Consider the following 15,931-nt stretch of genomic DNA (forward strand, 5'->3'; position numbering starts at 1 on the left):
TGGGACGAACCCAGCCGGAGCAGCAGGGGCTGAGCTGCATTTTTCCCCTGCCTGCACCAGTCAGTCCCAAGCGGCACATGGCTCCACCGCGGCTTCTGCTGGCAAGTGCCGACCTGGCCAGGCTCCTCCCGTCCCCAGCAGTATGCAGCTGAAACCAGCTTCTCATGTGCTGCTGGGGATGGGAAGAGGCCGGCCAGAGCTGCAGGGGCTCAGCTGCACTTTCCCCCTACCTGTGCCGGTCAGTCCCGGGTGGCACATGGCTCTGCCATCACTTCTGCTGGCTGGTACCGACCCAGCTGGGCTCCTCCCATCCCCAGCAGCACATGGGAAGCCAGCTTCAGTGGTGTGCTGCTTCAGATGGGGCAGACCTGCCCAGGTGAGCACTAGCCAGCAGAAGCGCCGGTGGAGCTGTATGCCGCTCGGGACTGACCAGCGCAGGTAGGGGGAAAGTGCAGCTGAGCCCTGCTGCTCCATCTGGGCTCATCCTGTCCCGAGCGGCACAGGGCTACTCCTCTTCCCACATGCACCGTGTTGGCAACGTCAAGCTGACACGGTACGTGTGAGAACCTTGTCCCTTCCCCAGCCCTTCAGCAGCCATTAGGAAGCTACTGAAGGGTTGGGGGAGGGACAAGGGGTGGGAACGAAAGTAAATAGTGTTTCCTTTTGTTTCCCTTCACAGCACCGTGGGCCTCAGAAAGTGGCTTGGTGGGCTGCATGTTGGACAAGCCTGGTCTAACTTTATTAATACAACAAGTATCAACTTAGCAGCTTCTATATTCAGAGACAGTAAAACATTCAGTACAATAATCTCACCCAACCCCAGATGTTCTTTTGCTCAACAGAAAAAGATGGCCACTCAGTTCCTGGAAGCAAAGGGGACGTCGTGGGCTGGAACAGTCCAGACAGGTGTTGAAAGCTGGGTTTATGACAATGACAAACTTCCTTGCTCCCCACTTCTTTTGCTTTTCTTCAACTTCACTTCTTGGCTTCTTCACTCCATGGCTATTATCTTAATGCTCTCCTGTGTAAAAAGCAAAGTAAAATGATATCCAACATGCCTTTTTAAATCCCTGAATAAAGCATATTATGAACTGAAAAAATGACAAGCAAAAATCTGTTGTGGTTAATGAAGAGTTAATCTAGTCCACCTGACACTCAAAGCAGGACCATCTTCAACTAGATCATGCCAGTTAAGGCTTTGTCTAGCCGGGTCTTAAAAACCTGCAAGGATGGAGATTCCACAACCTCTGTGGGTAACCTGTTCCAGTATTGTACTACCCTCCCAGTGAGAAAATTTTCCTTAATATCTAACGTAAACTTCATTGGTGCAACTTGAGACCATTGTTCCTTGTTCTGTCGTCTGCAGCCACTCAGAACAGTCTAGCTCCATCCTCTTTGCAACCACCCTTCAGGTAGTTGAAGGCTCCTATTAAATCCCCTCTCAGTCTTTTCTTCTCCAGACTAAATAAGCCCATTTCCCTTCACCTATAAGTCATGTTCCCCAACCCACTCACCATTTTCATTGCCATCTACTGGACTCTCTCCAATTTGTCCACATCCTTTCTGTAGTGGGGGGTCCAAACCTGGACACAGTACTTAAGATGTGGCCTCCCCAGTGCTGAATAGAGGGGAATAATCACTTTCCTCAATCCGCTGGCAATGCTCCTACTAAATCAGCCCAGTATGCCATTAGCCTTCCTTGCAACAAGGGCATACTGTTGGCTCCTTTTCAGGTTACTGTCCACTGTAACCCCCAGGCCCTTTTCTGCAGAGCTTCTGCTCAGCCAGTTGGTCCCCAGCCTATCCCAGTGCTTGGTATATTTCCATTTTAAATGCAGGACTTCTAAGGGCACTTCTCCTTATTGAACCTCATGGCCACGTCCAGATGAGCAGGGGCATGCACTTGCAATGGCACAAATAGTAGTGGCTGCTACTTGGTGCCACAGGGCATGCCCCTGCACATGCACTTTGTTGCAGGACACAGTTCTGCTATGGGCAAACTGCCCTTGCCTGGCTCCTCCTGGTTCCCGGTGTGCTAGAGCAGCTGGGGTACAAATGGAGCGTAGAGATGCTCTGGCCGGTGTCTCCCAGGAGCACCAAGCCTCCCTTTGTTCCAGCACATGCTGTTGTAGTGTGTACTGTGCTGCTTCTTTTCCTGGTGCTTATTTTTTGCTACCAGGAAATCCTGGCACATGTGGCGGCACTGTGTGCTGTCCAAAACCAGAGCTTGGCCAGCCAGACCCATGACTAGCTGCTGACCAGGTTCTGCATGCCTGGATCACTGCCACGGGAGCCCTGGGAGGCCTCCAGCATACCAGGTAAGGCTTCTGGGGCCAGCCCTGTTGGTGGCCCCAGCCTCCTTAACCCACCCAGGGCAATCTGCCACACACTAGAGTGTGCATGCAGAAGCGTTCCCAAGGGGCAACTAGCAATGGCACAAATATATGCCGTGGCTAATTGTCCCCAGAGAATGCATGTTCCTGTTTGTGGGGACGTGCCCCCTGATTTCATCTTTGCATGCCCAAGCAATACTCTTATATTCCTCCCTAGTTGTTTGTCCAAGTTTTCACTTCTTATAAGCTTCCTTTTCTTGATTTAGCTTACAGAAGATTTCCCTGCTAAGCTAAGCTGGTCTTCCGCCATACTTCCTAGTCTTCTTGCACATTGGAATGGTTTGTTCCTGCACTCTCAGGAAGGCTTCTTTAAAGTACAGCCAGCTCTCCTGGACTCCTCTTTCCTGCAGACTGGCCTCTCAAAGGGATCCTACCCTTCAGTTCCTCAAGTGAGTCGAAGTCTGTTTTTTTTAAGTCCAGGGTCTGTACTCTGCTGCTCCCCATCCTCCCTTTCTTCCGGATCCTCAGCTCAATCATCTTGTAGTCGCTGCTGCCCAACTTATCATCCACTTCTACATTCCCCACCAATTCTTCCATTTGTGAGCAGCAGGACAAGAAGAGTGCAGCCCCTAGTTGGTCTCTCCAACACTTGCACCAGGAAGCTGTCCCCAACACTCTAGAAACACTTACTGAATTGTCTGTGCACTGCTGTATTGCCACTGCTGGGTGCATGGGTGAGTGGTGCCTCTTAAGTCTGGGAGGGTACCTGCAGAAGCTGTTGGCAGTGTCGGTGGTGGGGACGGGGCTGGAGAGCACCCACAGAAGCCACCAGCAGCAGGGACGGGGCTGCAGAGCACCCGCAGAAGTCTCCAGTGGTCTCGGCAGCAGGGATGGGGCTGGTGAGCACCTGCAGATGCCGCTGGTGGCATCACAAGCAGGGACAGGGCTGGCGAGCACCCACAGAAGCTGCTGTTGGTGGCAGCGGGAATGGCCCTGTCATGGGGGAACATGACTCCACATACCTTACCCTACCAGTCAGCTATGGCTGGGCTGGGCAACTGCATTTCTATTCAGGTAGTGCTGAGAGTGTCAATTGACTTCATAGCTCATGGTCATCTCCCTGATTCAGGCTAATCTCTCTGCACTCCACAGGTGTTAACAACCCTCTATCCTTTTTAATGGTCTTGATGTTTCACTTCTCAAATGAGCCTTTCTTTGCAATTTTGCTGCCTGTTAGCCATTCCTGGTAATGTCTCTTTCCTATTTCACAGCCATACAGACTGTTTTTAGTTCTATTTAAAAAATTTACTCAAGTAAGGTAACATTAACTTGGGTGTAGAAATGACTCGCAGTCTGGGTGTTGGCCAAATCTAGGATTTAAGCAAATAAAGTCATCAGCCAATTAGTAGTTCAGTGAGCGAGGGCTAATGTGTGCAGTCTAAACTGCAGCATTTATCAACTGGATGCTCAGACCACTCTGGAAAGGAGCCAGGGATCATTCAACAATGCACTTCTCCAACATGAATTTTAAACTGGAACTAACTATGACAGTTTATTAACCACAACAAATGCCAACTGGCAAATACAAAATCTATTATACTATTTTAAAACAGTTTGGTATACTAAACATACACTAATTCCTATTCTTTACATTATTATACACTGGGGTACATACAAGACTCACAGACATAGAACAGCAAAAGGAAAGGCGAGGATATACTTGCCTCAGGATGCAGTAGTGTTAACTGAACTCCCGACAGTGTTAGGTAAGTTCAGTCACAAGCTGCCCTTCAGGTACACCTCCTGTCACCACCTCTCGCGCAGGCTCTCGAACAAGTTCACACCCTCACAAGCCACACACACTCTCCCAGGCACCCACAGATGCACACACACACCTTCGAGGTGAAGGATCCTTTTCTATCTAGACTGCACACCTCCCTCAGGTGATAACGGACCTTTTGTGCATGGCACCCTATTTTCTACCCGTGGCCCTCTGCCTTTCACTACTGCAGGCTGCAGGGCCACCAAAAGTTCAAACTACGTAAACAGCCTTACAGGAGCACCTACATGAGATGCTGCTGCGCAGTCATTACTGTGCATTTATTTAGTACTTGTATCAACAAAAAAAAAAACTTGTATAAACAGGTACTAAATAAATACGCAGTAATGCGAGTTACTGTTCAGTAGCACCAGCAAACACCTTGTTTGTGACATGACTGCGCAGTAACCTAACAGTACCGCACCGTAACATCCCATCACACAATGCAACCGCACAGCAGTGTCGGGCTACTGCGCAGTCAGTGTCTCGTGTAAACGCACCTTGTATTGCAGGCACTGTCCAGACAATTAGGTTTTGTTGCATGAATCTGATTAAGAGATATACATTTAGCTATAATGACTCTAGAGCTAATGATGTACTATCTTTTAACTACGTTGACTAAATTTTGTCTAGTTTGTTTTTAACTTGAAATATGAACTAGCAAATTAGTGCACTTTCCAAAAGTTATATTTTTTTGATTGCATTCATCTTGAACTGAATAATATAGCACTTGCCCCTAGCATATTAGCAATGCTTTTAGTTCCTCTTTAACAGGAGAAAAAACTCTGTGAGGATATGCTACACTATCTGCACCCCCCTTTACAAAATCCTACATCAGCCCAGGCTGCTATGATAAAGCCACCAACTTCAGCAGGCAAGAGCCTACCCTCATACAAGAGGTAATGGAAAGGGCCAAATTCTGTGGCTAAATAATTATACATGGAGTGCCCCATATGTGCCACAGGTGCCTTGCATATGCAACAAAGAATGGCATTTGGTCTGAAAACATGTACCAAAGGTAATGCAGCTCACCTGAACTAAGGAATATCTTCTCCTTTTTTACCACTTACGCTTTGCTCCAGAAGAGAGAGGCAGAAAGGGACTTTTGCTTTTTGTAAAACTTTATTATATCAATAGTAAAAACAAGTGGTGTATGTGCAAAGGTATGTGGCCCTCTCATGGGCTAAGCATGAATAGGGTGCAATACGTCCTGCTTTGGCTGGGATGGTCCCATATTTTGTAGGCCGGTTCCGGCTGGTTGGTCAAAATTTAAACAGAAGCCCCGGAACTGCAAGGGCACGGGCCCAGTGTGTTAGGGAGGCAGAGGAGCATGGTGGAAGAGGAAGCTTGCAGCCGGAATAAGGGGAAGAGAGAGCAGTGTGCGCGTGGAACCTGGTGTGCCTACGTAGAGGAGTGCAGAGTGGAACTGGAGAAAGTGCACATTCCATAATGTTTAATCCAATGCTCAAGTTGTTTTTATCGGTGATGACATTTCCTCTTAATTCCTTCAGTGGAGCTTTTTTCTTCCTGACTGGACCAACTGCTCATTTGATGCTTTCATATATTCTGTGGTTATCACCTGCATCAGCTGTTTTATGACTATCATAGAGTTTTGCTCGACTTCTATTGAACCAACTACTCCCTCTTTCTGACTCGCCTTCTTTTGGAGGTTGCAACGTGTGGTGTTTTATACGAACTACTCTGCCACAAGTAGCCCCACCACATTTCTACCAGCTTCTCCAGTCAGATGCAGCTGATGGTCATTTGCTAATCACCATCTAGACGAGACTAGAACTCCTGTGCTATTGGTGCCACCCCTTCCAGGATGCTGAGGGGCAGGGGTGGAACATGCTTCACAGTCAGATCACTGTTGATACTGTTGTCCCATTTTGTATCAGGTCATTCAGTTGTGAAACGTCTTTGGGAAGTGTTGGCACAAATGCATGCATGCTCCCTTCTCTGTTTTCTTGTCCCAATGCCTGGGGCAGCAGGAGTCTCTTTGGTTTCAGCATGTGGTTGTGAGCAGTGGTGCCCAAATCCATTTTGTTGCCTTGACCATGCACTCCAGCCTCTTGGGTGCCAACTCTTAGGGCCAGACAGTTTGGCGCTCAATAACTCCCACTCGCAGGGCACACCCTCCAACACACCCGCCACATGTTATCTTTTAAGAAAGAGGGAGCGTCCTTGGTCTTTTGTGGTTGCCCCCACAAGTAGGTCAAGTTGCCGGTCCTCAGGGCTCCTCCTCCCCTTTATACACCTTCCACATGCCAACCGCTTCTTACAGAGTAACCAGGCTACAGTCCTTCTCCTGGGAGCCCTGGGAAAAATCCAAGTCACTGCTTCAGTGCTCCTCTGAATGAAGCAACGCTCTCTGGGGCTTCGCCTCATAGAACCACTCTTGCTCTCGTGCGAGGTTAGGGCCCCTCTGGCTGGAGACTCCTTGTAGCCTCCAGTCTGGTGAACAGGTTTCTGCCCTCCTCATTTCACCACTGCCGGGGCTTGGCTGCAGCTGGGCTCTGCGCTCCATCCTCCAGGCTCCTGAGGCTCACCCTTTTTGTTGGCATGGGGCGCGCTCCAATCCGTACCCAGCACAAAGTGATGAATCAGGGTGGCCGCAGTGCTTGTGGTTCTGCTGCCTGCACCACTGCCAGTCCTGCAGGTAAGTATTCAGGTGTGTAGGTCCCTGCCACACATATACCTGACCTCTGACTGCTGGCAGGACTGCCCCTGGGGACCTTGCTATTCTGGCTGCACTCGCCAAAGTGCACCCACTGCAACAGTCGTGCACTTCCTTCAGTCTGAACATAATTTGCACTTCGCAGTGCTGGCTGTAATGAAGAGAAAAATGAACAAGTTAGAGAAAAGTAGGCTAAACAAATACCACAAGGTGGAGAGTCACTGGCTGAATAGCTGAAAGCAAGGAACAATTATAAATGTATCCATGTGAGACTGGCAGGAGTCCTGCAGGGGTCTGTCTTGGGCCCGAGTGGCTCAACATGTCTATTTCTGACTTGGATGCTGCAATAAATTGCTTCCTAGAAAATCTAAAGAAGATATGAAACTAGGAGGGATTGAAAATGCGATGAAGGACCAGGGCAAGTTGCAGAAGGACCCTGGTAGCCTGAAAAGCTAGGTTAGAGCTAACACAATGAAGGTCAATGCTGACAAATGCAAGGTGCTGCCCCTTGGGCAGAAGAATCAAAAACATAACTAAACAGGTGAGCCGTAGCTGGATGGCGGATGTACTAGGAAAGATCTGGGAATCTTGGTAGACGACGGACTCAATAGGAGTCTGCAGCGTGATGCAGCTGCCCAAAAGGCAAAGCTCCCATAGTCCGCCATTAAGGGGAGGAGATAACAGAGTGAAGCTTCCTTTTCCAAACTTCCTGTTAAGAAAATGTCCATTTTCAACCAGAGAGGGATGTTGTAGTAATCTGGGGGGACAACAGGTTAGGTAGGTGTACCCCGCACCCACCCTGAGTACCGCTCCGATCCCCTTCCCTTGCTTGAACTGCTGCTCTGCTTTCTCCTCCCACCCTCTCCTCCCTGCCTGCTCTGCTGCTCTGCTCTACCTGCTGCTGAGCTGGCCATCCCCTCCCCAGTTTGCTGTGTGCCACACACAAAGGCTGCCTCTGCCACTTGTGGCACTCACTCCTCAGGTTGGGCATCCCTGTTTTAATCTGTCTCCATCCCCACATCCCCGTGCTGCTACCTCTCCATCACTTCAGAACCCTGCTGATATTTCTCTATTGCCTTGTCCCCGTTCCTCCCCACTGCTGCCTCATATCCATGCTCCTCATACTCCAGAGGCTCATCTCCTTGCTCCTTGCACTCCATAGACTCATCTCCTTGCTTCTCACACTCCATACACTCAATTCATTGCTCCTCGTACTCCATGCACTCCTCTCCTTGCTCCTCACACTCCATACATTCATCTCATTGCTCCTCACACTCCATACACTCATCTCATTGCTCCTTGCACTCCATACAGTCATCTTGTCCCTCACACTTTAGAAGCATCTCCTTGCTCTAGCACTGCATACGCTCATCTCCTTCCTCCTCACACTCCATTCGCTCATCTCCTTCCTCCTCACACACTCCATATACTGAAAACCTTGCTCCTCACATTCCATATGTTCATCCATACTCATTTTCACACCAACGGAAAATTTCTGGCAAGCAATCACTGCTCTTCTGAGGGCAGAGGAAAGCAGAAGTAAAACAGGTAGGGGAAGGTGAAGAGGAGCCAACATTTATCATGTTAAAGCTTTTGTGATGTCACTGTCCCACTGCCCAATAGCTTGAGGCCCTCTCCAAGGCCCTGATGATGTCACAGTGGAACACAGCTTGCAGGACTGATGTCCTGACCCTCGCCAGCCCAGCCAAAGCTTGCAGTCATTTCCCCCTGAATGCACTGGAATCCATGCAATGGAATCAGGTTATGTTAGGCATATTCTCCTGGCAACTTTTCCTCAAATCAAATCCACTACTCACTGACATTGAGTTGTATGCATTTTGAATTTAGGATGCCAAGTTGACTAAGCTGTTGGATTTTAAGATGCTGAGTTGTCTGCATTGGAGTGGAACTTTGATTTTGGGACACAGAGTTGTCTTCATTCGTAATTTGTGCTCCATTTAATGGGTAAACTGTGCTTTAATGATTCCCTAAGCATTATCTGGTGGACAGCGGTGCTAACACACTGGCTGTATGAGAGTCTCAAACTCCAGGAAGAGTGCTTATGAGTACTGGTACGGGGTTCTTGTTTGTAGCTGTGTCGGTCTAAGGACATAGGCAGGCAACTGGTAGAGGGTTTGACCCAGGGTGCAAGAACTTGAACCTGCTTCCAAGAACTCACAGACACTGATGCCGTGACTCGGGTCTTTTTCTGCCAACAGAATATGCAAGGCAATCCAAGACCACCACTGCATATGCAAGAACTTGAGGAAGATATTGTGGAGCTTGAGGCTACTTTGAGGGATGCTGATAATGACCACAGCCTGTATGAGAGCCTCAAGCTCCAGGAAATGTGCTTGAGAGAACTGGTAGAGGGTTTGATCCAGGGTGCAAGAACTTGAACCTGCTTCCAGGAACTCAAAGTGATTGGTATGAATGATCTGTATGAATATGCATCTTGATAACCACACTACTGAGCCAAATAAAAATTAGGTGTGACATGATGCAGTCTACTAGTCTTAAAATCTTACCATGCTGACTTGGAACAACCTATTCAGTTCATTTACTACTGATGAAACTTTTTTCTTTCTTATCATGTAGTTTTACTACAAAACTTATTTTAATACATTTATTTTTATACATTACTGTTATGCAAAGCCTTTTTATTTAACTAGTAAAAATATATTTAAATGTTTTGAATTCTGATTTCCAGACACAGAATCATAGAACCATAGAAATTAGCATTGGAACGGACCTCAGGGGGTCATCTAGTCCAACCTCTTGTTCAAAGCAGGACCATCCCCAACTAGATCACTTCAGCCAGGGCTTTGTTGAGTTAAACCTTAAAAAGCTCCAAGGATGGAGATTCCACCACCTCTCTAGGTAACTTGTTCCAGTGCTTCCCAACCTTCCTAATGAGAAAATTCTTTCCTAATATCCAACGTAACCCTCTCTTGCTGCAACTTGAGGCCATTGCTCCTTGTTCTGTAATCTGTCGCCACTGAGAACAGTCCAGCTCCATCCTCTTTGGAACCATCCTTCAGGTAATTAAAGGATGCTATCAAATCTCCCCTCAGTCTTCTCTTCTGCAGACTAACTAAGCCCAGTCCCCCCAGCCTCTCATCAGAAGTCTTATGCCCCAGCCTCCTAACCATTTTTTTGGTACCCTCCGCTGGAGTTTCTCCAACTTGTCCACGTCCTTTCTATAGTGTAGGGCCCAAAACTGGACACAGTACTCCAGATGTGGCTTCACCAGTGCTGAACAGAGGGGACTAATTACTTATCTTGATCTGCTCACAACGCTTCTACTAATGCAGCCCAGTGTGCTGCTAGCCTTCTTGGCAACAAAGGCACACTGATGACTTATATCCATCTTACTGTCTACTGTAACCCCCAGGTCTTTTTCTGCAAAGCTGCTGCTTAGGCAGGTGGTTCCAAGCTTATAGCAATGCATGGGATTCTTCCATCCTAAGTGCAGGACTTTGCATTTGTCCATATTGAACCTCATAAGATTTATTTTGGCCCAATCCTCCAATTTGTCTAGGTTACTCTGATTCCTATTCCTATCCTCCAGTGCATCTACTACACCCTCCAGCTTGGAGTCATTCACAAACTCACTTAGGGTGCAATCCATCCCATCTTCCAGACTGTCAATGAAGATATTAAACAAAACCAGCCCTGGGACCAACCCTTTGGGCACTCCCCATTCAGTAAGGGGCCCATACTTTCCCTGACCTTCCTCTTGTTGCTGACATACTTGTAGAAACCCTTCTTGTTGCCCTTCATGTCCCTTGCTAGCTGCAAATCTAGTTGCACTTTGGCCTTCCTTTTTTAATTCCTGCATGCCTGAGCAATGCTCTTATACTCCTCCCTAATAGTCTGTCCAGGCTTCCACATCTTGTAAGCTTCCTTTTTTTTTGTTTAAGCTCTTCAAAGAGTTCTCTGCTTAAGCCAAGCTGGTCACCTGCCATATTTGCTATTCTTCCTGTACATCAGAATGGCTTGTTCCTGCACCCTTAGTAAGGTTTCTTTAACATTCAACCAGCTCTCCTGGATTCCTTTCCCCCTCAGACTGGCCTCCTAGGGGATCCAGCCTATCAGTTCCCTTAGCGAGTCAAAGTCTGCTTTTCTGAAGTCCAGGGTCCATACTCTGCTGCTCTCCTTTCTTCCTTTTGCCAGGATCCTGAACTTGATCATCTCATGGCCACTGCTACCCATGTTGCTATCCACTTCTATATCCCCCACTAATTCTTTACCATTTGTGAGCAGCAGAGCAAGAACAAAATGGCCCCCAGTTGGTCTCTTTAACACTTGCACCAGGAAGTTGCCTCCAATGCTTTCCAAAAACTTCCTGGATTTCCTGTGCACTGCTACATTGCCCTCCCACCATACGTCAGGGTGATTGAAGTCCCCCATGAGAACCAGGGCCTGTGATCTGAAAATTTATGATAACTATTTGAAGAAAGCCTCTTCCACCACTTCCTCCTGGTCTGGTGGTCTATAGCAGACCCCCACCATGACATCACCCTTGTTGTTCTCCCTTCTAAACTTAACCCAGAGACTTTCAACAGGCCTATCTCCAGTTTCATACTGGAGCTCTGAGCAATCATATGGCTCTTTTTCATACAGTACAACCCCTCCTCCTCCTCTTTTCCCCTGCCTGTCCTTCCTGAACAGTTTATATCTATCCATGACAGTGCTCCAGTCATGTGAGCTATGCCACCAGACTATTCCAATCACATCATAGTTCCTTGACCATGGGAAGACATCCAATTCCTCCTGCTTGTTTCCTAGGTTCTATGCATTTGTGTACAGACACCTGAGGTAACTAGCCAATTCTTCCTATTTTCTCAGGTAGAATGAGGAGGCCTCTCCCTGTTGCTCCCTCCTCCTTGCACTTCCTCCAGGTCTCCCACTTTCTCACTTCTGTCAGGGCTTTGTTCTCCATCCCCCTGCAAACCTAATTTAAAGGCCTCCTCACTAGGTTAGCAAGCCTATCTGCAAAGATGCTTTTCCTTCTCTTTGTCAGGTGGATCCCATCTCTTCCTAGCCATTCTTCTTGGAAAAACGTCCCATGGTTGAAGAAGCTGAATCTCTACTGGAAACACTACCTGCACAGCCATGCATTGATCTTCAGGATGTGTCTGCTCCTGCCAGGGCCCTTTCACTTGACAGGAAGGATCGAGGGCACCACCTGTGTCCCCATCCCCCCCCTTCACCCTTCCAACCAGAGCCCTGTAGTCACTCTTGATTTGGTCAGGGTCACCCCTGGCAGTATCATTGGTGCCCAGTCAAGTGAAACTCATGAAAAGAGGTAAAGTATCAATAATCAATCATCTATTAAATGTATCATAATAAAAATGTAGAAATGAAGAAACCGAGAAAGAGTATGCTAAGCTCTAGACTTGTGTAAATTAAGATTTATAGCCACAATGTATTTTTCTAGTTTGCAAAGAAAATAATTGTAAACTGGGTGTTACATTTTGTTGCAAATCACCTCATTTTAATGGTTAGCAACCAATAAGAATCAATGTTTCTTCAGGAAAATTACTAAATATAGAAATACTAAACAACATTAAACTCATTGATTTAAATTAAGATTTCCAATTTGTTGATTTCAATCATAATTAAAACTGGTGAGTTAAAGCACTGATTTAAATCATTCCACCCTGGAAGAGATAGTACTTTTGTTTTGAAGAGTGAGGAGCAACCTCTAATTCTCAACAATTTCAGCTACAAATGTTTAAGAATATTAATAAAACTGGTGAGTATCATAAATTCTGGCACAGTTTAATTCTTCCCCCACTTCCCAATACCTTTTCTATCTTTGCCATGCCTATGGGAGCTGGCTCTGTTAATAATTCTTAATCCAGACGGCCTTGCCAGCTGATCTGTGATGTGTCGAATGTAAAATCCCTCAGCTACTACTTTAGCAACTTGCTCTGCTTTCCTGAAATTCCCTTGATTAACCCTGCCCCCATGGAAAACAATTAGACATAAACAGAAGGGCATTCAGGATAATTGGACACCATCCAATGCAGCCTCATGTAGAAATAGGAAGAAATAGCCATATCAATTTTAAGACTAGCTGCATCAAAGATGACAACAAAATGCTTGTTATCTGAAAGCTGTCAGCATAAATAACAAAGAGAAATGGGAAGTTACAGTACCCTCTGTAACTGGATTGGGTAATCTGTAGTCTTTCACTGCTAAGGAAGAAATGCATTTCAAAGTTATTTAAACAACTCATGCAGCTTAATCCTCAAGTGATTATTTATGTATTTGTAATAGCATTACACGGAGGATTACGAGTTAAGTAGTTAACAGATGGAAGGGCTGTAAATTCTTTTGTTAGAAACAGTTCAGATATTTCTTCTCAACTTACAAAGGTAACACTTATTTAAAAAAAAAAAGACTTGCCTCAGGCCTACCCTGCAGTCTCCTCAAGTCAAGCCAGAACTTTAGCATGCCTACCAAATATGCAAAAGTATACATATCAGAAACAAGCACCTTGGAACTGCTTAGAGGTTTTATTAAAAAGTTCATACCTTAACATAAACCATCTCCACTGACGCCTATGGAAAATTTTATACTGGCTTCCAATGAACCTGTTTCATTTACATAAACATTTCCAATTTCAATTAAGACTTTTAAATTAATTGTATTTTAGAGTGGACAGTTTACTGAAGGGTTTTCCTTCTAAGAGTGGATGCTTTCAGAGATTACATTTTTACTAAGAAGTCAATTACAATGTTGCTATTTTGTATAACGAAAAATGAAAATTGCAGCTTTCAATTCTTCAAAAATCTCAATAAAAGTGTCTTCTTCAAATAACTCCGTTGAATTACATGGGAAGTGAATAATGGTACAAGAACGACTAAAAATAAGTGTGTTGGTACATATAAGTAATAATTTTGGGGATTATTCTGCAAGATAGCAGTGGTTTGTTTTAAACTGTGTGTGATGCTAGAGCATGTGAGATCATTATGAATCCTCCACCACATACATGCTTTGTGCTTGAATATGAGCCTGCTGCACACAGAATACAACTGTATGAAATGATTCTGAACAAAATCTCAGTGCAGATAAACTAGGTGAACTTACAATGGTTTAAAAAATTGAGAGAGCCAGATGATGAAAGATACCCAGAAATTATTCTTATACAGCTTTTGACAAACCTCAACCTTCAGTTTTTTACAGTGGATCTAAGTATCTGAAAGCAACATTCTAACATTATATTGCATTTTCTTACACAGTGTTAAAAATATTCTTCCTCCTCCTCCCTCTCCCCCCTTCCCCCTTGCCTTTTTATTTTTTAGGAAAGTAAGTGTAAAGGAACAAACATTGGGAATACATATAAATAACTGCTCTTATAAAAAGGGGAAAAGGATTCTCATATAGTTCTCAATGATATAACTAAGCAAATGGCTCTCCAGGGAATTAGTTATTGCTTCACAATGAAGGACCCATTGTATTTTGAAATTCTGAAATTGCAAATGTTTACAAAGCTAGTCATTATTACAGGAAATTAACTGCCCTCTTCCACTATCTGCTTGACCTAGAAAAAATCCCCACCTATGCATGTATTGGGGATTTTGATGGAGAGAGATCTCAGGGCCATTGCTAGGTTGAATTAATTCATATGAGTAAGACACTGCCAGATCCCCAAAAATGGTTCTATGGCTGCTAACTGCAATTACCATTTTTCCCTGTCCCGAGCTGGAGGAGATTAAGTTATGTAGGCCTGAATCAGAACCATTATGTCGTTCACAGCAGAAATGGTTTTTACTTTGCAACCAAAATATCCATATCCCAGCCCTTCCTGCCTCTATTATTTTGCATAGGCTAGTAGATATCCATGGACATCTCATCACAAACGTTTTTGAAAAACATGCTCGCTGCTTTTTATTTTTCAGTGAAAATATAGTCAAAGGAATCAGCTGGTTAAAGGGAGTCCAAGTCCAAAAAAATGCTGTTTTTATTGCGTTTCTTTATGGGAAAACTAGGCTGGAAGAAACCGAAAACAAGTTGTTGCCTCTTCCCCCTATTTTCAGTGCTGTCCTGCTTGCCACAGAAGAGATCCTATACAACATGATTAATGAATGTCTAGCAGGATATGTTCTGGAGCTCTTCAACAAATGACAGGTTACTTTGTGAGTATCAGGTGTTGTAGCAGCACAGTGGCTACTGAGGCACGTAATTGCTGTACTGAAGTATGACTATTGGAAAAATATTTCAATTTGTATCTGTGCACAGAAGGGAAATTAATAGCAAAAACCAATGCATACTGGATAAAAGTCATGAACAATGGACCTACTTTCTTTCTTCATTCTTATCTCTTTCAGGGCAAGTACAGCTGCCAATTGCATTGGCTCTCAACTGGGATTCCTGTACAATGACGAATGGGTGTCTCATGGTCACATACAGCCTTTGTGAAGCACTGAGCCCCATCTGGATTTGATCTACGTGTATGATGGACAGTGACTTTAGGGTTTTCTGTGATACTTTTGAACATTTGTAATATTATATGATGGTTGCACCACTGCAGGAATACTTTAACTTGCCCAAAATCCTAACGAAAAATATTATAAGTGGGGCACATGAATAGAAGCTACATTTAGAACATTCCTGATTTTGCTCTATAGCTGATGACAGCATGGCTCCTGCACATTATTTGGAACAATGAGACCAGTTTGAAAATGCTGTCTTAAAAGGGATGCTTGTGAGGACAGAGAAAGGAACAGGGGTGCAGACTGACCCAGCAATTGGGAAATAGCAAGGATGCAAAGCTGACTTGCAGGTCCCTAGAATAATTTGAGTCAAGACTCACAGACATAACCAGATGTGGGCAGGAAAGCATTTTCAAGACTGAAAATCAGAATTAGTGCTTGCTTGGCAAGGTTATGATCAGTGTTATGGATATTGCTGGCAGTCTTCAAAGGCATGAAGTTAGGAATGAACCAACACAGACTGACCCTGTGTTGCAAAATGAAGGAAACATAAAAACTTACATGTTCATTTATATGTGGCAGGTCGAAGAATCACCCGTAATGAAGAGAGTGTTTGGAGTTCAGGAGATCTACATACTCTCCCCAGCTTGACATG

At 45.3% G+C, this 15,931-nt stretch overlaps 1 protein-coding gene across 1 annotated transcript in view; it reads right to left on the minus strand.

The window, feature by feature from the left end:
* Positions 1-832: 832 nt before the first annotated feature.
* The window catches only part of TLL1 (tolloid like 1), a 280,326-nt gene continuing 265,227 nt past the window's right edge, over positions 833-15,931 (minus strand). The window contains exon 22 of the mRNA XM_059721901.1: positions 833-1,021. Within this exon, the coding sequence (XP_059577884.1) occupies positions 992-1,021 (30 nt within the window). The 3' untranslated portion in view covers positions 833-991. The remainder of the gene's footprint in view (positions 1,022-15,931) is intronic.

This window comes from Alligator mississippiensis, chromosome 2 (genome assembly GCF_030867095.1).
Source record: "Alligator mississippiensis isolate rAllMis1 chromosome 2, rAllMis1, whole genome shotgun sequence".
Classification (NCBI taxonomy): Eukaryota; Metazoa; Chordata; order Crocodylia; family Alligatoridae; genus Alligator; species Alligator mississippiensis.